General features: G+C 41.4%; 1 protein-coding gene across 1 annotated transcript in view; it reads right to left on the bottom strand.

Annotated features, from left to right (window-relative positions):
- Nucleotides 1-218: 218 nt before the first annotated feature.
- The window catches only part of LOC128638126 (uncharacterized), a 64,101-nt gene continuing 38,069 nt past the window's right edge, over nt 219-26,250 (bottom strand). The window contains exons 2-3 of the mRNA XM_053689988.1: nt 1,995-2,939; nt 219-695 (exon numbers count right to left, since the gene is read on the bottom strand). Of these exons, the coding sequence (XP_053545963.1) occupies nt 691-695; nt 1,995-2,889 (900 nt within the window). The 5' untranslated portion in view covers nt 2,890-2,939 and the 3' untranslated portion in view covers nt 219-690. The remainder of the gene's footprint in view (nt 696-1,994; nt 2,940-26,250) is intronic.

Below are 26,250 nucleotides of genomic sequence, written 5' to 3' on the forward strand. Positions count from 1 at the left end.
GAGGAGTGGGGAAGTTACATGGAAACGGAGGAGTCTGATTAACCTTAATACACGTTATGTTTCTTTAATACTATAAGTCATAGCAACACTTAAACCAGGATGACATGGAAACTAAAAACTGGGATATTGTGCAAATTAAACAGTATCCCCAGACCACTTGGTCAACAAGAACTAATAAGAGGCCCTGTTGGCAGAAATGTAATGCTGGAAATGAGAATATGGGAAGTTGTATAGAGAATGACGGCAAATGGCTTATATTATTATATTAACAGCCAGAGGCAGAACTTTTTTTTTTCTTTCTGCTATAATTTTCTTTAGTGAAAATGTTTCTGCAGGTTATTTTTAAATAAAATTAAATTTAAATTAGGTTACACAAAAGCACCAGCTCAATTGCAATGTGTTAATTAATTAGAGAATAAAGCATCAACCAATTAGCTGCTTTCCAGCGCTCCTGACTGCTTTCTTCAAACAGCTCTTCACTCTGGCTGCACTATGTTGAGAAAAACATACACAGTGAAGCCAGAGCAAAGTGCAGCCTGAAGAGAACAGCCTGATGTGGAGCAGTGCTGTAAAGCAAAAGTGCTAACAGTTCCTGCATGTGTCCCATTCTTTCTGCGGACATGCTGCATTTTCTGCGATGACATCTCAAATCCCAGCATGTTCTGCCTTGAGGATTTAACAGTGATCATTTCACCCTAGGATGGGGTAAAGAAAAATAAATGATTGTTTTGAGATATTATGTATGAATAGATACATATGCATTAATGTATGATAAATGAAACTTGTGTGTGCTTGGGCTTTAATAGGGTGTTTGCATGCACTGTGAGGTAAAACATATTGCACAAAAAAGTTATAAGGGCTCAAAGATATGAGGTCTCAGGTGTTAGCAACAAAATGTAGGCATACATACACATGTCTAAATATGGATATGCATGTATAGATAATTATTTATATGTGTGTACATATGTATTTGTATGTGTTTATATGTATTTACAGACATATATACACACAAATACATATGTATATATATATATATATATATATATATATAAGTGCATTGGAGCCTTTTGCAGTTAAGTAGATGAAAACATGAAAAAGCATATTTATGCAATATTCATGTTTAATAAAGTGTTACACTGTATTTACTGTAAATATTTGACATTCCAATGTTCTGCTCATAGCAAGATATGTTCTATGTATTTTAAAATAGATATTCCTATAAATATCTGTATATATATATATATATATATATATATATATATATATATATATATATATATATATATATGCCTATATATAATCATACATATATATATAATCAATCAAGATAAGGATAAGCACTCACTGGATTTAAATTCAATAATTATTTATTGGTAGTGACGTTTCGGGGCATTCACCCCTTCCTCAGGTCTGAGGAAGGGGTGAATCCCCCGAAACGTCACTACCAATAAATAATTATTGAATTTAAATCCAGTGAGTGCTTATCCTTATCTTGATTGAATATCCTGCTAAGCACCCTGGTCTCTGTTTGGGTTGGCGAGTGAGAGTGCACTTACTTGGAGTCTATATATATATATATATATATATATATATATAGGTATAGATATTTATTGTACCAAAATATGTATTTATGACTAAATAGAACGTATTCTGCTATATGAAGAACATTACAATGTGAAATATTCATATTTTCATGTTGGGTTAGCGCACTTGAGAATATGTAATCAGGTTTGCGTGCGAATAGGGCGTTTTTTCAACTTTTTTTCCCTCCATTTACTTCTATGCAGGAATAAGTTAACGTGAATGCAATATTCAAAGTTCAGCTTTTTACACGCATCGGGTTAGTGTGCAAACAGAAACCCTTTTACTTTCAACTTGTGATACATTCGCTACCTGACGCGCGCAAGAAGCTTACGTTTAGCTGAGTTATGGCGCGAGCGGGAGCATTAAATAATGCTCCACTTGTAATTGGGACCTTAATCTGGCTACCGTACCTTTAGTACTGCAATCCAGCTTCTTCTGGGCAGATGTTATCAATGAGATCTTTTTCATCTGTACCCTCTTTGCCATTATAGACTTCTGAGTCTCACTCACTAGGTTACGACCTGGAAATAACACTTGATTGTGCAGCTTTCTAAAAATCTTCTCAGCTACTTCCAGAACAGGAACGTTCATTCTACTTGAAGAAGGCATGTGGGATTCCTTATCACTGTGTAAAAAAATGGTAATAGGATGGATATCTGTGCCCTGGGAACCTGGTGTGGAATTTTGTCTTTCCTCACTCAGCAGTACGTTATTTACATGTTCTCTGTCGCGAAGGAGATTTTGCTCCTTGCAGTTTAAGAATGCTACCTCTTCATTTACATTTACTTCTGTATCTGCCGCACAAAGATGTGTGTGGATATTGTCCCCCTGTACTGTGTTCTCCTTTTCTATCTGAGAAGTATTGTTCTGGCAATCATTTTCTGCAATGTCCTTCTCATTTGCCTTACTCAGAAGTCTTTCAATATCAATCGATTTCACTTCTCTATTAAACATGCCCAAGTGCTGACTCAGGCGGCTCTTGGTGATGATAACAGGATTTGAGTTGTATGTAACCTTAAATGCAGATGAAGGAGGAACCCTCAAACTATGTTGTAAGCCCTGAATTTGAGAAAAAATTCCATTTGAGCCCTTTTTTGCATTTTCAACCTGTAGTTTCTTACACCTAGCCTCGTCACGCTGCTTCTTGGTTTTTCGCTTCTTGAGCTTTGCAGTTTTGCTAATGCTGCACTGGTGAATATTCCTCAGGTCTATTTTGCCACTTATGATTTTAGATTCTGATCCTGCAGAACTAGAAGATGGACAGTGAGGATTTAAGCAAGACATGCTGCTTTTGCTGCTACTCATTGTTCAAGTCAGTAAGGCTGGCTATCAGGTGGGATGCTGACAAAGGTATCCTACAACAACAAAAAATGTAATTAGCAAGCAGAAAGAGAACATTTAGTGATAGCAATTCAAATAAATGCAAAGGAAATTTGAAGTGCAAATTGTGGATGTATCAAATGAGTCAGCACGTACTCCGTCCGCCCCCTCCCTGCACACATTAAGGTTGCTTACATTCAGCTTGTGATTATATGATGATACTTAAAAGGGACATACAAGATATGAAATTATATTTAATGCACTTCATTAATAACTTTTTAAGTGCATGCAACCTTCAGGTGATATAGCAGTAGGGTACTTGCATGTACATGTTCCACCCAAGTGCAAGTGATATCAAGCAACACATCAACGTTGTTAATTTCAAATGTGATATTTATGGCTCTTTGAGGATACCAAATGCAGTCAATTATACATGGCCTTATCTTCTTAATATCCTAAAATGCATTTTCACTTCACTTCCCAGTCCCTACTTGCACACCTATTTATTTAGAAGCTCGAATATACCAAAATGTAACTAAATAAAAATCTTATCAATGCAAAATGATATAAATAAACTACCAGTTCTGCCTATAAGCTTATCAGGCATGTTTTTTAATGTCTAAGTTGCCATTTTTTTTTATTCAGTCTTGGATATCGTCTGGTATTAGGGTACTATAAAATGCCTTATGGTTTCACAAGGCTCTAAATCATCATTTTGTTTCAACAATTGATATCTGATTAGTGTTTATCAGAATCATTAGTCAGTCTGAATATTGTTCACACTAAAGTTAGATACATTTATTATGCATCAAAACAAAAATTGCCTTTCTGAATAATTTTAAATTATTTAAACAAACTGTCAAACATCTGCTACAATGAAATGCAAATGAATAACCTCAATTATGCATTTTTTATTAAAAATATAACACAATAACTAATGCAGGCAGAAAAAAAACTTTAGCCAAAATAGTTGGGCAATGTAGTCATCTTCTATGCCGCAAGAAAGAAATATGTATTTGCAGGGGATGAGCATTCTGGAAATTTTGATAGCTAATGCAAAACAGAATTTATGCTTACCTGATAAATTACTTTCTCCAACGGTGTGTCCGGTCCACGGCGTCATCCTTACTTGTGGGAATATCTCTTCCCCAACAGGAAATGGCAAAGAGTCCCAGCAAAGCTGGCCATATAGTCCCTCCTAATCTCTGCCCACCCCAGTCATTCGACCGACGGACAGGAGGAAAAATATAGGAGAAACCATATGGTACCGTGGTGACTGTAGTTAGAGAAAATAATTCATCAGACCTGATTAAAAAACCAGGGCGGGCCGTGGACCGGACACACCGTTGGAGAAAGTAATTTATCAGGTAAGCATAAATTCTGTTTTCTTCAACATTGGTGTGTCCGGTCCACGGCGTCATCCTTACTTGTGGGAACCAATAACAAAGCTTTAGGACACGGATGAAGGGAGGGAGCAAATCAGGTTACCTAAACGGAAGGCACCACGGCTTGCAAAACCTTTCTCCCAAAAATAGCCTCCGAAGAAGCAAAAGTATCAAATTTGTAAAATTTGGCAAAGGTGTGCAGTGAAGACCAAGTCGCTGCCTTACATATCTGATCAACAGAAGCCTCGTTCTTGAAGGCCCATGTGGAAGCCACAGCCCTAGTGGAGTGAGCTGTGATTCTTTCAGGAGGCTGCCGTCCGGCAGTCTCGTAAGCCAATCGGATGATGCTTTTAAGCCAAAAGGAAAGAGGTAGAAGTCGCTTTTTGACCTCTCCTTTTACCAGAATAAACGACAAACAGAGAAGATGTTTGTCTGAAATCTTTTGTAGCTTCTAAGTGGAACATTAGAGCACGGACTACATCTAAGTAGTGTAGCAAACGTTCCTTCTTTGAAACTGGTTTCGGACACAAAGAAGGTACAACTATCTCCTGGTTAATATTCTTGTTGGAAACAACCTTTGGAAGAAAACCAGGATTAGTACGCAAAACAACCTTATCTGAATGGAACAGCAGATAGGGCGGAGTACACTGCAGAGCAGATAACTCTGAAACTCTTCTAGCAGAAGAAATAGCAACCAAAAGCAAAACTTTCCAAGATAATAACTTAATATCTATGGAATGTAGAGGTTCAAACGGAACCCCTTGAAGAACTGAGAGAACTAGATTTAGACTCCACGGAGGTGTCAAAGGTCTGTAAACAGGCTTGATCCTGACCAGAGCCTGAACAAATGCTTGAACATCTGGCACAGCTGCCAGTCATTTGTGTAGTAAGACAGATAAAGCAGAAATCTGTCCCTTTAGAGAACTCGCAGATAATCCTTTATCCAAACCTTCCTGCAGAAAGGAAAGAATCTTAGGAATTTTTATCTTATTCCATGGGAATCCCTTGGATTCACACCAACAGATATATCTTTTCCATATTTTATGGTAAATCTTTCTAGTTACCGGTTTTCTGGCCTGAACCAGAGTATCTATCACAGAATCTGAAAACACACGCTTTGATAGAATCAAGCGTTCAATCTCCAAGCCGTCAGCTGGAGTGAGACCAGATTTGGATGTTCGAATGGACCCTGAACAAGAAGGTCCTGTCTCAAAGGTAGCTTCCATGGTGGAACCAATGACATATTCACCAGGTCTGCATACCAAGTCCTGCGTGGCCACGCAGGAGCTATCAAGATCACCGAGGCCCTCTCCTGTTTGATCCTGGCTACCAGCCTGGGAATGAGAGGAAACGGTGGGAACACATAAGCTAGGTTGCAAGTCCAAGGTGCTACTAGTGCATCCACTAGAGTCGCCTTGGGATCCCTGGATCTGGACCCGTAACAAGGAACCTTGAAGTTCTTACGAGACGCCATCAGATCCATGTCTGGAATGCCCCATAATTGAGTCAACTGGGCAAAGATCTCCGGGTGGAGTTCCCACTCCCCCGGATGGAAAGTCTGACGACTCAGATAATCCGCTTCCCAGTTTTCCACACCTGGGATGTGGATCGCAGATAGATGGCAGGAGTGATCCTCCGCCCATTGTATTATTTTGGTCACTTCTTTCATCGCCAGGGAACTCCTTGTTCCCCCCTGATGATTGATATACGCAACAGTCGTCATGTTGTCTGATTGGAATCTTATGAATCTGGCCTTTGCAAGCTGAGGCCAAGCCCTGAGAGCATTGAATATCGCTCTTAGTTCCAAAATGTTTATCGGGAGAAGAGACTCTTCCCGAGACCATAGTCCCTGAGCCTTCAGGGATTCCCAGACCGCGCCCCAGCCAACTAGACTGGCGTCGGTCGTGACAATGACCAACTCTGGTCTGCGGAAGCTCATTCCCTGGGATAGATGGTCCAGGGTCAGCCACCAACGGAGTGACTCTCTGGTCTTCTGACTTGAATCACTTGAGACAAGTCTGTATAGTCCCCATTCCACTGTTTGAGCATGCACAGTTGTAATGGTCTTAGATGAATTCGTGCAAAAGGAACTATGTCCATTGCTACAACCATCAACCCTACCACTTCCATGCACTGAGCTATGGAAGGACGTGGAACAGAGTGAAGAACTTGACAAGCGCTTAGAAGTTTTGACTTTCTGACATCTGTCAGAAAAATCCTCATTTCTAAGGAATCTATTATTGTTCCCAAGAAGGGAACTCTTGTTGACGGAGACAGAGAACTCTTTTCTATGTTCACCTTCCATCCGTGAGATCTGAGAAAGGCCAGATGTCTGTATGAGCCTTTGCTTTTGAAAGGGACGACGCTTGTATTAGAATGTCGTCCAAGTACGGTACTACTGCAATGCCCCTTGGTCTTAGAACCGCTAGAAGGGACCCGAGTACCTTTGTGAAAATCCTTGGAGCAGTGGCTAACCCGAATGGGAGGGCCACAAACTGGTAATGTTTGTCCAGAAAGGCGAACCTTAGGAACTGATGATGTTCTTTGTGGATAGGAATATGTGGGTACGCATCCTTTAGATCCACGGTAGTCATAAATTGACCTTCCTGTATAGTGGGTAGAATCGTTCGAATGGTTTCCATTTTGAACGATGGTACCCTGAGAAATTTGTTTAGGATCTTTAAATCCAGAATTGGTCTGAAGGTTCCCTCTTTTTTGGGAACGAACAGATTTGAGTAAAATCCCATTCCTTGTTCCGTCATTGGAACAGGGTGTATCACTCCCATCTTTAACAGGTCTTCTACACAATGTAAGAACGCCTGTCTCTTTATTTAGTTTAAGGATAAGTGAGACGTGTGGAACCTTCCCCTTGGGGGTAGTTCCTTGAATTCCAGAAGATAGCCCTGAGAAACTATTTCTAGTGCCCAGGGATCCTGAACATCTCTTGCCCAAGCCTGAGCAAAGAGAGAGAGTCTGCCCCCTACTAGATCCGGTCCCGGATCGGGGGCTACTCCTTCATGCTGTTTTGTTAGCAGCAGCAGGCTTCTTGGCCTGCTTACCCTTGTTCCAGCCTTGCATAGGTTTCCAGGCTGGTTTGGGCTGTGAGGCATTACCCTCTTGCTTAGAGGATGCAGAATTAGAGGCCGGTCCGTTCCTGAAATTGCGAAAGGAACGAAAATTAGACTTATTCTTGGCCTTGAAAGGCCTATCTTGTGGAAGGGCGTGGCCCTTTCCCCCAGTAATGTCTGAGATAATCTCTTTCAATTCTGGCCCAAAGAGAGTTTTACCTTTGAAAGGGATGTTAAGCAATTTTGTCTTGGATGATACATCCGCTGACCAAGACTTTAGCCAAAGCGCTCTGCGCGCCACAATTGCAAACCCTGAATTTTTCGCCGCTAATCTAGCTAATTGCAAAGCGGCATCTAAAATAAAAGAGTTAGCCAACTTAAGTGTGTGAACTCTGTCCATAACCTCCTCATATGGAGTCTCTCTACTGAGCGACTTTTCTAGTTCCTCGAACCAGAACCACGCTGCTGTAGTGACAGGAACAATGCACGAAATGGGTTGTAGAAGGTAACCCTGCTGTACAAAAATCTTTTTAAGCAAACCTTCCAATTTTTTATCCATAGGATCTTTGAAAGCACAACTATCCTCGATAGGGATAGTAGTGCGCTTGTTTAGAGTAGAAACTGCCCCCTCGACCTTAGGGACTGTCTGCCATAAGTCCTTTCTGGGGTCGACCATAGGAAATAATTTCTTAAATATAGGTGGGGGAACAAAAGGTATGCCGGGCTTCTCCCACTCCTTATTCACTATGTCCGCCACCCGCTTGGGTATAGGAAAAGCGTCGGGGTGCACCGGAACCTCTAGAAACTTGTCCATCTTGCATAATTTCTCTGGAATGACCAAATTGTCACAATCATCCAGAGTAGATAACACCTCCTTAAGCAGTGCGCGGAGATGTTCTAATTTAAATTTAAATGTCACAACATCAGGTTCAGCTTGTTGAGAAATTTTTCCTGAATCTGAAATTTCCCCATCTGACAAAACCTCCCTCATGGCCACTTCAGATTGGTGTGAGGGTATGACAGAACAATTATCATCAGCGCCCTCCTGCTCTTCAGTGTTTAAAACAGAGCAATCGCGCTTTCTCTGATATGCAGGCATTTTGGATAAAATATTTGCTATGGAGCCGTCAATTCTTGCATGGTAATAAGCATTGGCGCGCTAGATGTACTAGGGGCCTCCTGCGTGGGCAAAACTGGTGTAGACACAGTAGGGGATGATGTAGTATCATGTCTACTCCCCTCATCTGAGGAATCATCTTGGGCAATTTCATTATCTGTGGCAGTACTGTCCTTACTTTGTTTGGACGCTATGGCACAATTATCACACAATTTTGAGTGGGGAGACACATTGGCTTTCACACATATAGAACATAGCTTATCCGAAGGCACAGACATGTTAAACAGGCTTAAACTTGTCAATAAAGCACAAAAAAACATTTTAAAACAAAACCGTTACGGTCTCTTTAAATTTTAAACAGAGCACACTTTATTACTGAATATGTGAAAAAATATGAAGGAATTGTTCAAAATTTACCAAAATTTCACCACAGTGTCTTAAAGCCTTAAGAGTATTGCATACCAATTTTTTTTTAACCCTTAAAATAACGGAACCGGAGCCGTTTACAAATTTAACCCCTATACAGTCCCAGCTACAGCCTTTGCTGTGACTTTACCAAGCCCAGAGGGGAATACGATACCAAATGACGCCTTCCAGAAACTTTTCCAACAACTTTCTGGTCCTCACACATGCATCTGCATGTCTTGCTCTCAAAAACAACTGCGCAGTAATGGCGCGAAAATGAGGCTCAGCCTACAACTGGGAAGGCCCTCCCTGACTGGAAAAGGTGTCTAACACAGTGCCTGCCGTTAAAAAACGTTCCCCAAGTTTATAAGTGTGAATTATCAGCATAAACATGAATAAAATGTCCAAATAAAGCAATCGATTTAGCCCATAAAAGTGTCTACCAGTTTTATAGCCCATATTAAGCCTGTTATTCTGTTTGAAACTAAGAAAATGGCTTACCGGTCCCCATGAGGGGAAATTACAGCCTTCCAGCATTACACAGTCTTGTTAGAAATATGGCTAGTCATACCTTAAGCAGAAAAGTCTGCTAACTGTTTCCCCCAACTGAAGTTACTTCATCTCAACAGTCCTATGTGGAAACAGCAATCGATTTTAGTTACTGTCTGCTAAAATCATCTTCCTCTCACAAACAGAAATCTTCATCCTTTTCTGTTTCAGAGTAAATAGTACATACCAGCACTATTTTAAAATAACAAACTCTTGATAGTAGAATAAAAAACTACAACTAAACACCACATACTCTTAACCATCTCCGTGGAGATTTTGCCTGTGCAACGGCAAAGAGAATGACTGGGGTGGGCGGAGCCTAGGAGGGACTATATGGCCAGCTTTGCTGGGACTCTCTGCCATTTCCTGTTGGGGAAGAGATATTCCCACAAGTAAGGATGACGCCGTGGACCGGACACACCAATGTTGGAGAAAAGATCCACTATCTCCTTGCGCTTTATAGAAATTTGGATAAACAGACTGAAATGGGATAACTCCTGGACCAGGAGGTTAATGCCAAGTTGCATACTCTTACTAGTCTCTGACATCTTCAAGTCTTCAGAGGGCACTGTCAGTGGAATGGCCCAGTGTAACACTTTAAAGGTATTAGGGTGTTTTTGACTACCATGCGGAAAAGATGAGACAGGTTCATTTATTTTCTAATACCCTGAAATTCTGTTGGTAGCTGTGTTTCACATTATATACAAAAAGGAAAAGAAGTCTAATATCCTTGGAGCTTCAGATTGCAGTCATGTGACTCACATACAAATTAGTCTGAACTGGAGTCACAAATAGTACATATGGTATTGTGGTAGTTATGCAAAAAGTAACAAATATGCACTTTAAACTCCACAGCTTCTAAATGAAATGATGTTGTAGTACACCGTAAAACAGTGTGATTTAGAATATTCTATCAGCAAAGGGATTCAATTATTGTTAATAAATTGTATTTGTAAAGCACCTCCCATCTCTATAGCACTGCACATATGAGAAGGGTTACATAACAATGATTCATGGTGAAAAAGGAAAAATATATAACCATAAATGGTGACAACAGTAAGGTAAACCCAATATAAGAGTTGACCGCAATCAGCTGAGGCCTTTTCGACTCTTTGTCTGGCCAAAAATGTCACTTTTTGATTCCACGTGATCACAATAGTGACTTTTCGGCTATTTCCCACACCCGTGTTTTCGACTCCTCCCTATTTTTACTATGGGAGATAAGGAGGCCCATTTATCAAGCTCAGTTTGTGGGCCCGTGTTTCTGGCGAGTCTTCAGACTCGCCAGAAACAGCAGTTATGAAGCATAACCCTGTCCGCCTGCTCTGAGCAGGCGAACAGTAATCGCCACAATTCAACCCAATCGAGTACGATCGGGTTGATTGACACCTCCCTGCTGGCGGCCCATTGGCCACGAGTCTGCAGGGGGCGGCGTTGCACCAGCAGCTCTTGTGAGCTGCAGGTACAATGCTGAATACGGATAGCGTATTGCTCTCTGCATTCAGCGAGGTCTGTCGGACTTGATCCGCACTGTCGGATCAGGTCCGACAGACCTTTAATAAATAGGCCTCTAAAAGTTCAAAAAAGTTCAGTCATTTTCAAGAGACTTTTCAACACATTTTTTGAGACCTGTTTTGACTCTTCAAATTTGACCCTGAAACAGCATTTTTTTACATCTTTGTAAGTATTCCAAGACTAGCTGGAATCATTCAATTGTATTAGACATGTGCAAGATACTGTGAAATGGCCATGGGTGAAATGTTATTGGTGTATTAGCATACATGATCTAGAATCATTAAAGGTCTATTCCATGCTATTGTAGTATTTCAGCAGTGGCCAGGGCACACATTTACATATGTATAAATGTGGAGTATAGGATATGCTGTAAAGCCAAGGGGATATACATGAAAAGTGAGACCAAGACCACAACATAGACAAATGGTGTATAGCAGTCACTTTTTACTAAGTTTGTTTCTACACCCCTAATATTTTTGAATGTATATCCGTATACAATATAGATTTGATCACAAAATGTAACGCTTTATGTGTTTCCAATGTTTGTCAAAATTTGAATACTGCAATCATGGGAAAAATTGATTATAAATAGATATATATAATACTGTTAACAATGAATTCAATATAACATAGGAACATAATCAATAATAGAGAGCAGATAATATTACCTGTTATACGATGTCTATTTTCAAATCACAAACTCAATGCAGCAACTCCAAAATTTAAAGCTTACTAATGTCTGTTAAATACTATTTACAATAAGTCACTGATTAAGTTTGTGGTTTGAAACTAGACATCCGAATAACAGCAATAAATAAGGTTTAGAGATAAGAAGTAATAAATCCTTATACTTCTTACATTGTTAACAAGACATAATTCTGTGTGAGTAGGACGATCGATTGAACTTTCAGAACCGCATGCGTTGTTCCAGTAACTTTATATGGGTACTTGTGGTATCAAAGGTACCATCTGCGCATGCCCGAATGTCCGTAACTAAGTGCGCGTGCGCCTGGTGACAAAATGGGCTTATAATGATATGCGCTAAAACAAATTTTGATTGGCACATAATAGGGGATTTGGCTTCAGTTACGTCAGAGTCGCAATATAAAAACATAAATTATGCTTACCTGATAATTTCATTTCCTTCTGTATGAGGAGAGTCCATGACATCATTCCTTACTGTTGGGAAAACTGAACCTTGACACCAGGAGGAGGCAAAGACACACCAGCCAAAGGCTTAAATACTCCCCCTACTTTCCTCATATCCCAGTCATTCTGCCAAGGGAACAAGGAACAGTAGGAGAAATATCAGGGTATAAATGATGCCGGAACAGAAAACAAAATTTTGGTCCGCCCATCGCAGTATACGGGTGAAGGCAGTGGACTCTCCTCATACAGAAGGAAATTAAATTATCAGGTAAGCATAATTTATGTTTGCCTTCTTAATATGAAGAGAGTCCACGGCATCATTCCTTACTGTTGGGAAAACTATACCCAAGCTCTAGAGGACACTGAATGATAACAGGAGGGCACCACAGCCTGCAAAACCTTTCTCCCAAAAGCTGCTTCAGCCGAAGCAAAAACATCAAATTTCTAGAATTTTGAAAAAGTATGTAAGGAGGACCAGGTAGCCGCCTTACAAATCTGATCCATAGATGCCTCGTTTTTAAAGGCCCAAGAGGAAGCCACCTCTCTAGTGGAATGAGCCATAATCCTCTGAGGAGGTCTAAGTCCCGCTGACTCGTAAACTAAGCGTATAACACTCCTCAACCAAAAGCATAAGGAAGTCGAAGAGGCTTTCAGACCCTTACGCTTCCCAGAGTAGATAACAAAACAAGGAAGATGTTTGTCTAAAATCCTTAGTAGCTTGAAGATAAAACTTCAAAGCTCGAACAACATCCAGATTATGAAGTCAACGTTCCTTCGAAGAAGAAGGATTAGGACACAAGGAAGGAACCACAATCTCCTGACTGATGTTACAATCAGACACCACCTTAGGAAGAAAACCCAAGCGGGTACGAAGGACAGCCTTATCAGTGTAGAACACTAGATAGGAAGGCTCACATTGCAAGACAGTCATTTCAGACGCAATAGCCAATGGAAAAAGAACTTTCCAGGACAACAATTTAATGTCAATCGAATGCATAGGCTCACACGAAGCCCGTTGCAAAAACTTAAAGGGGCAGTCTACACCAGAATTTTTATTGTTTTAAAACATAGATAATGCCTTTATTACCCATTCCCCAGTTTTGCATAACCAACACAGTTATATTAATACACTTTTAACCTCTGTGATTATCTTGTATCTAAGCCTCTGCAAACTGCCCCTTTATTTTGTTCTTTTGACAGACTTGCAGTTTATCCAATCAGTGCCTGCTCCCAGATAACTTCACGTGCACGAGCACAGTGTTATCTATATGAAATACATGAACTAACACCCTCTAGTGGTGAAAAACTGTTAAAATGCATTCTGAAAAGAGGTGGCCTTTAAGGTCTAAGAAATTAGCATATGAACATCCTAGGTTAAAGGATTACTTTCTGTTATAATTTTTAAGACAAACAACTAACATATTAAAGTTAATAAACATTAATTAAAACCTACTGACCTATATTTTATCCAAAATGAAGTTTCATAACGTTATAAAAGTTATATATTTTATTCCCCGATGATGTCACGTTATCCTGCCCACTATTTTCAGCACTGTGTGTTCAAAATACTTAAACCAATGAAATTGTGTTTAAAGCGCCATTTTGAAACCTAGGTATTGTAAACGGATTGGTACAGAGCAAAGGATACCCACGGAGTGGATTTGGAAAACAATTAAATTTGCAGACAAGATTTCTGATATACGGTAGAGATATGTTAATGAAATGCTATTGATAAAAAGCGTATTTGGGGTAGTTAGTTAGTAACAGGCATAGAAAATATTTACTTACAGAGGCCCTTTAAGCTTTCAACTAAGAATACCAAGAGAACAAAGCAAAATTGGTGATAAAAGTAAATTGGAAAATTGTTTAAAATGACATGCTCTATCTGAATCATGAAAGTTTATTTTGGCCTAGACTGTCCCTTTAAGTACAAGATTCAAACTCCAAGGTGGAGCGTTAGATCTAAACACAGGTCTGATCCTGATCAGAGCCTTAAGGAAGGATTGCACGTCAGGAAGCTCTGCAAGCCTCTTGGGAAGCAAAACAGAAAGGACCGAAATCTGTCCCCTCAGGGAACTGGCAGAAAGGCCCCTCTCGAGACCCTCCTGGAGAAAGGAAAGAATCCTGGCAGCCTTCACACCAGAACAAGTAAGCTCTCCACAACTTATGGTAGATGCAACGAGTAACAGGCTTACGAGCCTGAATGAGAGTGTCAATAACCTGCTCAGAGAAACCTCTCTTGGCTAAGACTAAGCGTTCAATCCCCACGCAGTTAGCCTCAGAGAATCTAGATTTTGATAAACAAAGGGACCCTGTTCTAGCAGATCCCTGCGACAAGGTAACCTCCATGGAGGAGATGAGGACATCCCCACCAGGTCCACAAACTACATCCTTTGCGGCCACGATGGAGCAATCATCACTGATGCTTGCCCCTGCTTGATGCGGAACACTACACAAGGGAGAAGTGGTAACAGTGGAAAAAATGTAAATTGGATTGAACCTCCAATGCACTGCTAATGCATCTATTAGCTCCGCCTGAGGATCCCTGGACCGCAACCCATATCTGGGTAGCTTGTAATTGAGCCCAGGACGCCATGAGATCTATCATCGGCATCTTCCACCTGTTGCAAATGTCCGCAAACACCTCGGGATGGAGACCATCCCCCCGGATGAAGGGATTGTCTGCTGAGGAAATCCGCTTCCCAGTTGTCCACACCCGGTATGTGGATCGCTGACAGTAAGCAGCTGTGGGCCTCCGCCCATTCCAGAATCTGAAATACTTCCCTCATTACTAGGGAGCTCCTCGTTCCCCCCTGATGGTTGATGTAAGTCACTGCGGTTATATTGTTTGATTGGAATCTGATAAACTGGGACGAACCCAGAAGAGGCCAAGCCTTCAGAGCATTGAAGATCGCTCAAAGTTCCAAAATGTTGATCGGGAGGAGGGATTCCTCGAGTCCACAGGCCCTGTGCCTTTCTGGCACCCCAAACAGCTCCCCATCCTGATAGACTTGCGTCCGTAGTCACAATCTCCCAGGATGGTCTCAAGAAGGATGTCCCTTGGGACAAGTGATCTGGACAGAGCCACCAGGAGAGCGATTCTCTTGACCGGTTGTCCAGAGAAATCTGTTGAAACAGATCCGAATGATCGCAGTTCAACTGTCTCAGCATGCACAGCTGAAGTGGTCTGAGATGGAATCTGGCAAAAGGAATGATGTCCATGCTGGACACCATGAGACCAATCACCTCCATACACCGAGCCATAGAGGGCCTTAAGGTGGTCTGGAGGACAAGACAAGCAGAAGTTAGCTTGTAACGTCTCTGGTCTGTAAGGAATATCCTCATGGATATGGATTCTATTACAGTACCCAGGAATTCCACCCTGGTACTGGGAGTAAGAGAACTCTTTTCTAAGTTTATCTTCCATCCATGAGTTTGAAGAAGAAATAGAAGATCTTTCGAATGGTCCTCTGCCAGACGACAGGATGGAGCTTGAACCATAATATCGTCCAAGTATGGCGCTACTGCTATACCTTTGGTTCTGGCCACTGCAAGCAGTGCCCCTAGAACCTTCGTAAAAAACCTTCGTAGCTAGACCAAACATCAGTGTAATAAACTGGAGGTGCTGGTCCAGCAAAGCAAACCTTAGGAACTTGAAGTGTTACTTGTGTATTGGAATGTAAAGGTAAGCATCCTTCAGATCTATCGTGGTCACAAATTGTCCTTCCTGACCTAATGAAAGGATAGACCTTATTGTCTCCATCTTGAACGAGGAGACAGATAGGAACTTGTTTAAGCACTTTAGGTCCAGAATTGGGCGGAAGGTTCCCTCCTTCTTTGGGACCACAAAAAGGTTTAAATGGTATTCCAGGCCTCTTTCTGCAAGAGGGACCGGTACAATGACTCCCAGGGAGGAGATATTCCTCACGCACCCCAGAAAAGCTTCTCGCTTTTCTGGCCTTAAAGACAGGTTTGACAAGAGGAATCTGTTGGATGAGATTTGAAACCTATCTTGTATCCCTGAGCGATAACCTCCAGGACCCACATGTCTTGCACATCCTCAAACCAAGCGTCCAAAAAGAGTGATAGTCTGCCCCCTACAAGATCCAGATCAGGGGCCACCCCTTCATGTCGACTTTGTCTCGGCAGGCTTCTTGTTTTGCTTGGATTTATTCCAGGACTGGGACGGCTTCCAAGTCCCCTTGGATTGCTCGGGCTTTGTGGAAGACTGCTGATGGGATTTATCCGAACAAAAATTAGCACATTGTCCTTAAGGTTTGTTGTTCTTATCCTGCGATAAAAAGGCACCTTTGCCTCCAGTAACCATGAAGATAATCGAGTCCATGCCTGGGCCAAAAAGACGTCTTGACTTAGAAGTCATGTCCACAGACCAGGACATTAGCCAGAGTGCTCTACGGACTTAAACAGAAAAACCTGAAGCCTTAGCATTCAGGCGAATAATCTGCATATTTGCATCACAAATAAAAGAATAAGCCACAGTTAAAGCCTTAATTCTTTCCTGGATCACGTCGAGGGGACCTTCCACCTCAATCAACTAAGGAGTCGCACCAGTAGGTAGCCGCTCCAGCAACTGCAGCAACAGCCGCTGCCCGTTGAAATAAATATCCCGTATGTTGAAACATCTTTCTTAACAGAGTTTCTATTTTCTTAATCATGGGCTCTTTAAACGACGAACTATCCTCAAGCTGGATAGTAGTGCGCTTAGCAAGCGTGGAGATAGCGCCATCCACCTTGGGGATGGAACCCCACAACTCCAATTGAGAGTCCGAAACCGGAAATACATTTTTAAAGGAAGAAGGGGAAAATGAAGAACCAATTAATTCTTAATAATGTTTGCCATCTTTACGGGAACCTGGAAAGTCTGTGGTACAACCCTGTACTCGTAGACCTTATCTAATTTAGGAATCAAAGGTTCTTCAGGCAATTTAGGCTCTGGAACCTCTAAAAGAAAAAAAAACTTCCTTTAACAGAAAGCGTAAATGTAAAGTCTGGTTCCTCCGCAGCTGGAGGCTTAGAGGCAGCAGACTGATACGTCAGAGGATGCTCTTTCTGGGTCAGAGGCATCTTCATCAACGGATAATCTTGTATCAGATAAATCCAATAAGCTATTAAGATGACCCCTGGGAAGGATAGCAATATTTGACCTTTCGCTTGCGCTTAGCAGGGCGAGGTAAAGCACTAAAGGCCGCAGACACTGCCATTTGTAACTGCTCAGTAAAGTCTGGCGGTAAAAGGGACCCTCCAGATGGAGTATTAGGAGTGCTACAGGAAGCTGCATGTGTATTGGGAGATGACTGTAGGGTGCGCACCTCGCGGGACGGAGACTCTTCAGAGGGCGGCGGCTCATTGGTACTAAACATATTAACTTTCTTTGACATGATTACATTATCAAGGCATGTGGAACATAATTGAGCAGGTGGGTATACCACGGCCTCCTCACAATATAGACAGGTATTAGACTAAGGAAAAGAGGGAGTACCCTCTAAAGCATCAGAATCCTCCATAGCTTGCGCTTATAAAGCAGACTATTCAATAAAAAGATAGAACGGCACCTTTATACCTCCAATGGCTGGGGCACTCACCACCTCCTATGACCCAGGCCAAACAGAGAAACCGCTCCTTCTCCGGTAAACCGCACGGTCAGGAAAGAGGAAATCAGTGTGACCACACCCGGTCACATGGTGCGCAATGCAGGACCGCCCCTGCTATAAGAAAAAGAGCGCCAAGCCTTTCAGGCTGTGCAGCTTACAAAAACAAAGAAAAACCTGTACATTCCAACATATGCCTGAGCCTCATCTCACACATGTCGCAGCATAATCATAATAAAATAAATTATGTGATTAATCCCCCCTGTTCAATAATCCCCCTCCGGAGATATCAACCCTTGATTCCATACAGATAAAATGAGCCACACTGTGACCCTGTCTTCTTGCGTTATCATATGTGTATAAAAATTGAAATTATCTTACCAGAATCTATGCCGTTGAAGAGAAACACAGCCTCTCAAGTTTGACAGTCTTGTAGCATCGCTCCTGACATGGACTTGAGTAATGGAAGCAGGCAGTGAAATTCATCAACACTGATTGCTTAAGAGCTGTTAATACGAGTCTGGATAGATTCACAAAAAGACTCTCCTTGCATCTCCAGACTCTAACATTTGTCAATGCTCTCACTGAGAGGCTGACAAGACTACTTTAAACTCCAGTCCCATTTCGAAGGGCAGATACCCTTCATAAGGAACTACTCCATATCTTCTGACACTTCTCTGCAACCCTCCTGTGACGAAGGGCAAAAAATGACTGGGATATGAGGGAAGTAGGGGTAGTATTTAAAGGGACAGTAAACTTTGAAAAATAAAATGTAATTTCGAATTTATTTAACTAGTTATATTATGTAAGCTATAAAAAAATAAAATTATTAATTATATCATTTTTTTATAATTCCCATTACTATGTATGAGCAGTTAGGCATGCGGCATCAGTCCTCCTCCCTAATCTGCACATTATTAGGGCGATTTCTGAATTGTTGTGCGGCCCTCATGATGACGCAATCATGCCTCCATTACCTCCTACCTAAGCTTGCACACTGTCCGCTTTATTTCTGTACCATAGCGCAACAGATTCCCGGAGCATGCGCAACAGTTCCCTTCCGCAGCTCTGTAAACCTCTGGAGACTGACGTGCCCGCTCATAGCGTCTAGTTATAGCACGATCGATATTGCTATAATTGGATAGACCGTAATTTTAAATTAAAGAGAAAAAAAAGCAGCAAACTCGTGGGTGGTCTGTTGACACTCCCCTGTAGTAAAGTTTAATACAATTTTTATGGATATAATATAAGTTTATACACAATTTAATAAAATTGTTTGTAAGTAATACATAGGGAATGTTTAAAATTGTAACGTTTTTCTCTGGGTTTACAGTCCCTTTAAGCCTTTGGCTGGGGTGTCTGCCTCCTCCAGGTGGCCAGGATCAGTATTCCCAACAGTAAGGAATGATGCCGTGGACTCTCCTCATATTAAGAAGGAAATATAATTGTATTACATTTAGAAAGATTGTTTTGTGTATTAGTAGGTAATTGATGAAATATAACCGTTTTGATGATCTAATTGCGCATAGAAATGAAAAGTTTTGGAATCCTTTAAGTCCAAACATGGTCATGACATGCATTTTACAGCGCTTGCGTCTACATTACCTATAACAGGTACTAGGGAAATGTTTCTGTTGAAAAGGCATTTACAGCTGCAGGCTTTTAACGCACAGATCCATTAGAAAATCTCCCTGACCAAAAGCAAAACAACATTTAAGGAGCAAATCATTGATAGATTGTGATCAACCCGATAACTGTGCAATTTTATTATGTGACAAAAATTCTCAGAAAAAAAGAAAACATAATAGTGAAGTCTCGTTGAATAATGTAAACAATATGCTTCCAGGTAAGAACTTTGTTCTCACAATTTACCTTACTGTTTTAGAGAATATACTGTATTAAACAATTTGGGATTGTAATATAAAATGTTAAACTGTATATATTAAAATAACTTTGCAATGTATTTTTATTATTTACAACCCCCCATTTTCCTGTAGTTAATTGTTTCAATTGTGGGCTTTCCATTTCCTGTAAGAACTGAAGTGCACACTCCATATCTAACACTGCTATGTTCTAAACAGTCATTGGTTGCACACCGTAGTGAACTATTTATAACTGCCTCTGATTGGCCTCAACAGAGAAGGAAACCTAGGTTACAACTTGGCAGACTGCATTGTTTTATGGAGACTAAAACTTAACATTTATTGTTTCAATATTTAAAAAAACATAATTTTAAAAATACATCTGTTTGTTAATTGCAGGCTAATCTTTGCTTTGAATACATCATTTTGCCTACCATTAATTTAGGGCTAGATTACAAGTGAAGCACAAAATATCGCTTTGTAATACCAGCGCACACATTGCACGGAAGCTTAGTGCTCACAAGAGCGCACTTCCATAGGGGCATATTTATCAAGCTCCATATGGAGACTGCTAAAGATCGCTGCTACATAACCTGTCCACCTGCTCTGAGCCGGCGGACAGAAATTGACAGAAATCAACCCGATCAAATACGATCGGGTTGATTGACACCGCCTACTAGTGGCCGATTGGCCGCGAATCTGCCGGGGGCGGTATTGCACCAGCAGTTCGCAAGAACTGCTGGTGCAATGATAAATGCAGAGAGCGTATGCTGTCGGCATTTATCGATGTGCAGCGGACATGATCCGCTATATATCGGATCATGTCCGCTCGCAATATAATAAAAAGACCCCATAGTCTTCAATGGGAGCCTCGTTCTCTTGCCATGAGACAGCATGAGAGCGTAGCGCAGCAAATGGGGTAAGTCGTGCAGCGATGGACAGCAGATATAAATATAACTAACACCTAAAAACTGCTTTGTGTAGTTTGTTTTTATTTATTTTTAAATGCTACTTTTTTTTTTAATAAAAAACTACATTATGCTTTATTTTGGGGGCAAATGAGGGATATTTTAAAAATTAACCAGAGGTTAACTCTTTTACTTGCATGCTTGTAGCACTAAGAGCAGGTGATTATATCAAGGGAATAAACGTAGCTTACATTCTACAAGCGGATGCTATCACAAGTATTAGCCGCAAAGAGGAGCAGTGTAAACAGCTGACACCTGGAAGGTATACTCCCTGTGACGAAACTCACGAGGAAGTCACGTGAGTGAGTACGGTGGGTCGAGGAGAAACGATAACAGTAGCGTAAGTAAAACGGACTCCAAAGAAGAAGCCGATTACATTGGTGAATACTATGGTGATAAACAAGTACCTAGATATAACATTGTTTTGGTAACTATGAGATGTGCAAATAACGCACAAATCTGTGACAACCGAAGAAATAAACAAAGGCTATTTAAATTGCTGTTTGAATAAGGGCTGCTATTACTCCTCTGATTCTATGGTGGTACACTATAAGCATTGAACTTAAGGCAGAGACGTGGCTGCTGATTCGCACAAACACGGAAGTCGTCTGGAGTGCTTTTTAAAAAAATACCATTCTTATAAATTATAATAACGCTCACTGCCACTAAAAACATCCCCACACCATGATGCTACCACCATGCTTCACTATTAGGATGGTATTGTGCAGGTGATGACCAGTGCCTGGTTTCCTTTAGACATGATGCTTGGAATTTAGGCTAAACAGTTCAATCTTAGTTTCATCAGACAGTAGAATATTGTTTCTCACAGTCTGAGAGTCCTTTAGGTGCTTTTTTTTTTATAAATTGTAAGTGGAATTTCCTGTATCTTGCACTTATGAAAGGCTTTTGTCTGGCCACTCTGCCATAAATACGTTGAGTGTTGCAGTGATGGTTTTCTTTCTTCAAGTTTCTCCCATCTCCACACATGATCTCTTGAGCTCAAAAAGAAAGGTTCTTGGTCGCCTGTCTTACCAAAGCCCTTCTCCCCTAATTGTCCAGCTTTAGGTAGAGTCCTGGTTGTTCAAAACATATTCTATTCCAAACTCTATGCTTAGTTTTTGCTCTGATATGCTTTTTTAGCTGTGAGACTTTATATAGACAGTTGGGTGCCTTTCCAAATTATGTCCAATCAATTGGATTTGCCACAGGTGGATTCCATTTAAGGTGTAGAAACATCTCAAAGATGATCCAAAGAAATGGGGTGCACCTGAGCAAAATTTTATGCGTCAGAGCAAAGGGTCTGAATATTTATGTCAATGTGATTTGTAACAAATTTTCAGTTATCAAAAAACAGAAATGTATGCTTACCCGATAAATTATTTTCTTTCCTGGCATAGAGAGTCCATAAATCTATTCTAATTACTAGTAGGAAATCAACTCCTAGCCACCAGGAGGAGGCAAAGAACACCCCAGCAAAGCTGTAAGTATCACTCCCACTTCCGCACTTCCGATAAACCCCTAGTCATTCAGCTGAGGGAATACAGAAAGAGAAGAGACCAAAAGGGTATAGAGCTGCCTGAAGTTTAGAAAAGGACAAAAAGCCGTTTCAAAATTTAAATAAGGGCAGGTCGTGGACTCTCCATGCCAGGAAAGAAAATAATTTATCAGGTAAGCATAAATTTTGTTTTCTTTTTAACGGCATGGAGAGTCCACAAATGCATTCAAATTTACTAGTGGGAACCAATACCCAAGCTAGAGGACACAGAATGGAAGAGAGGAAGAACAAGACAGGCAGACCTAAACAGAAGGCACCACTGCTTGATGAACTATCCTCCTTAAAGAAGCCTGAGCAGAGGCAAAAACATAGAATTTGTAGAATTTCAAAAAAGTATGCAACGAGGACCAAGTGGCCGCCTTGCAGACTTGTTCCACTGAAGTCTAATTTTTAAAGGCCCAGGAAGAAGAGACAGTCCTAGTGGAATGAGCCGTAATCCTCTCAGGAGGCTGTTGTCCATCTGTCTCATAAGCCAACCGAATAACACTTCTCAACCAGAAAGAAAGAGTAGTAGAAGTGGTTTTCTGGCCCTTACATTTACCAGAAAACACAACAAAAAGGGCAGTAGATTGCCGAAAATCCCTAGTAGCCTGCAGATAGAACTTTAAAGCACGCACTCGTCAAGGTTATGTAACAGACGTTCCTTATGAGAAGGATTAGGAAAGAACAAAGGAACAACAATCTCCTGATTGATATTGCGGTCCGAAACCACCTAAGGAAGAAATCCCAATTTGGTACGAAGGACCGATAAGGGGGGTAACACTATAGAGCCGAAAGCTCCGACACTCTACGAGCAGAAGAAATAGCCAGAAGAAACAAAACTTATCAGATCGAAATCAGCCAGTAGTCTTGTTATCCCGGCGTCAAGCCGGAATGATAGGGAATATCCCAGAGCAGAGAAAGTAAGTAAGATGATGAGAGCGGCACTCACCACAGGCAAGACCGTCCCTAATATCAACGGCAGAACAGTCCAAGGCAAATCACTGGAATGGTCAGACAGGCAGGATTCTGCAATAGTAAAGCAGTCCAAGGGCAAACCACTAGAATGGTGAGGCTGGCAGGAAGGGTTTGGCCACGGTAAAGCAGTCGAAGGGCACGCCACTAGAATGATCAGGCAGGCAGTGTTCGGCAACAAAGAGGCAATCCAGAACAACAGGGGTTAATAAGCAGAGTAGTTAGACAAGCAGAGTTCAGCAGCAGTATATCAATCCAGGAATTTAGGGGTTAAACAAGCAGATTAATCAGACAGGCAGGGTTCAGCAGCAATACATCAGTCCAGTAATTTAGGGGTTAAACAGGTAGAGTAGTCAGACAGGCAGAGTTCATCAGCAGCAGCATATCAATCCAGCAATTCAGGGGTATAGCAGCCAGAGTAGTCAGACAGGCAGGGTTCAAAAACATTAAGGCAATAAGTATAAACAATCCATCACACCCAGGGGCACACAAAGTAACACCTATACTTGGGCAGTGATAGATCGTTTGAAATGAGCTTACATAGGCGCAGAACTCGCGCCACAAACGTCCGGACCGGCATCAGGAGAGAGGAGTGTACGGCAAGGACGTCAGCGCCGCAAGCATCTGGACCCGACAACGAGCAGGGAAGGAGATGCTGCGCCCCTAGCGACGCCTAGAGTGGCGCGGCGTAACAATAACTTGATATCAACAGAGTGCATAGGCTCAAACGGAGCCTGCTGCAGAACCCTAAGCACAAGATTAAGGCTTCAAGGAGGAGTAACAGGTTTAAACACAGGCCTGATTCTGACCAAGGCCTGAACAAAAGTTTGAACATCAGTCAAGTCTGCCAGACGTTTATGCAAAAGAATAGACTGCGCAAAGATCTGACCCTTCAGAATACTAACTGACAAGCCCTTCTCCATGCCCTCCTGAAGAAAGAACAGAATGTGGGGTACCCTCACCTGACTCCAAGAAAAACCCCTAGATTCGTACCAGAAAAGGTTTTTACGCGACATATACCATACCCTATGGTAAATCTTGCAAGTTACCGGCTTATGAGCCTGAATCATGGTTTTCAATAACCTTCTCTGAAAAACCTTGTCTAGACAAGACTAGGCGTTCAATCTCCAAGCAGTCAGCTTCAGAGAATCTAGGTTTGGATGCAAGAAAGGACCTTGAAGTAGAAGGTCCTTCATCAGAAGCAATTTCCACGGGGGAAAAGGACGACACCTTCATCAAATCCGCAAACCAAATTCTGCTAGGCCAAGCTGGAGCGATTAGACTCACCGAAGCCTGCTCCTGTTTGATAGGGCTATCACCCAAGGAAGCAGGGCAAACGGAGGAAACTAGACCAAAGTCCCAAGGGACCGCCAGAGCTGCTTGTGGATCTCTTGATCCGTACTTTGGAAGTTTGGCGTTTAGAAGAGACGCCATCAGATACAACTCCGGAACTTCCCACCTGAGAGTTATCATTGAGAATTCTTCCGGATGAAGGACCCACTCCCCTGGATGAAAAGTTAGCCCACTCAGATAATCCGCTTCCCAGTTGTCCACCCCTGGGATGTAGATGGCAGAAATGTGACAATTGTGAGACTTCGCCCACTAAAGAATGCGAGTCACCTCCTTCATAGCTAAGGAACTCTGTGTTCCAACCTGGTGGTTGATATACGCCACCGAGGTAATGTCTGATTGAAATCTGATAAACTGGACCGAACTCAGTTGAGGCCAAGCTATCAATGCATTGAAGATTGACCTCAATTCCAGGAAATTTATTGGGAAGATCGACTCCTCCTGAGTCCAAATTCCCTGAGCTCTTAGGGAACCCCAAACTGCACCCCAGCACGAAGGCTGGCGTTCATAGTCACAATCTCCCAAGAGGGTCTCAGGAACCATGTGCCCTGGGAGAGCCACCAGGACAGGAAATCCCTCGTCCAGGTGTCCAAAACTATTCTCTAAAAGAGGTCAGAGTGGTCTTTGTTCCATTGTCTGAGCATACATAACTGTAGAGGGCTCAGATGGAAACGAGCAAAAGAAATAAATGTCCATGGAAGCCACCATTAGACAAATGACTTCCATACACAGGGCCACTGAGGAACGGACAGTTTGGATTTTCTGGCCTCCGTTAAGAAAATTTTCATGGAGATCAAGTCTTTATTCATCCCCAAAAAAACACACCCTGGTATCCGGTACCAAGGAACTCTTTTCCAGATTCATCATCCACCCGTGAGAGCGGAGAATCAACAACAGAGAATCCATATGAGATCTTGCTAAATGAAAAGATGGCGCCTGAACCAAGATATCGTCCAGGTAAGGTGCCATTGAGGGGCCATAGCTAGGCCGAAAGGAAGGGCTACAAATTGGAAGTGTTTGTCCACAAAGACAAATTGCAGGTATTGGAAATTTTTCTTGTGAATTGGAAAATGAGATACGCGTCCTTCAGGTCGATGGTAGTCATGATCTGACCCTCCTGAACTAAAGGGAGTAGGGCTGCAACTAAGATTATTTTCATAATCGATTAATCGGCCGATTATTTTTTCGATTAATCGACTACTCGGATAAAAAGTATCAATAATTGTTTCCTACATTTTAAATAAAATCCACATACTGAGTGTTACAAATATAAACTTCATACTAAAACTTTACATTAACACATCTGTTTGTCCAATTTTTAAGCAGCAGAGTGTTTTACAATTAAGTTAAACAAAACCGCAAACTGTTTGAAAAGAGTTAGAACTAGAAACAAGTAGACTATCACTGTTTTTAACATTCCGTTATTCATTCTTTCAGAAACTTTGCATTGAAATGCAAAAATCTTGACATTTTCCAGGCTAAGGCTGGTTCTCTGTTTGCAGCTATATTTCCTGCAGCAGTGAAGAGGAACTCAGATGGTGTTGAGGTGCTTGAGATGCATAAGTAGGGTTTTGCCAATTTTGCCAAAATGGGATTTATTTATTTTTTTTTGGTTTTAAATAGGTTTTTATTGAAAAAATTTCAATTTACAAGACAACAATGCAGAAATTTAAAATATACATATACATGTATTACAAGATCTATGTTTCAATTACAGTTTGAGTTGATATATTCTTCCCAGATAAACCTTATTGAAGAAGTAGGCTTCTTACTGATGTAGTATAAAATAGTGGTATTTTTCGAGAGATGTTGCTAATGTTACTGAAGAGACCCAATTGAAGGTATAACTGTATTCTTCCA

The sequence above is a fragment of the Bombina bombina genome, chromosome 8, assembly GCF_027579735.1.
Source record: "Bombina bombina isolate aBomBom1 chromosome 8, aBomBom1.pri, whole genome shotgun sequence".
In the NCBI taxonomy this organism is placed as follows: domain Eukaryota; kingdom Metazoa; phylum Chordata; class Amphibia; order Anura; family Bombinatoridae; genus Bombina; species Bombina bombina.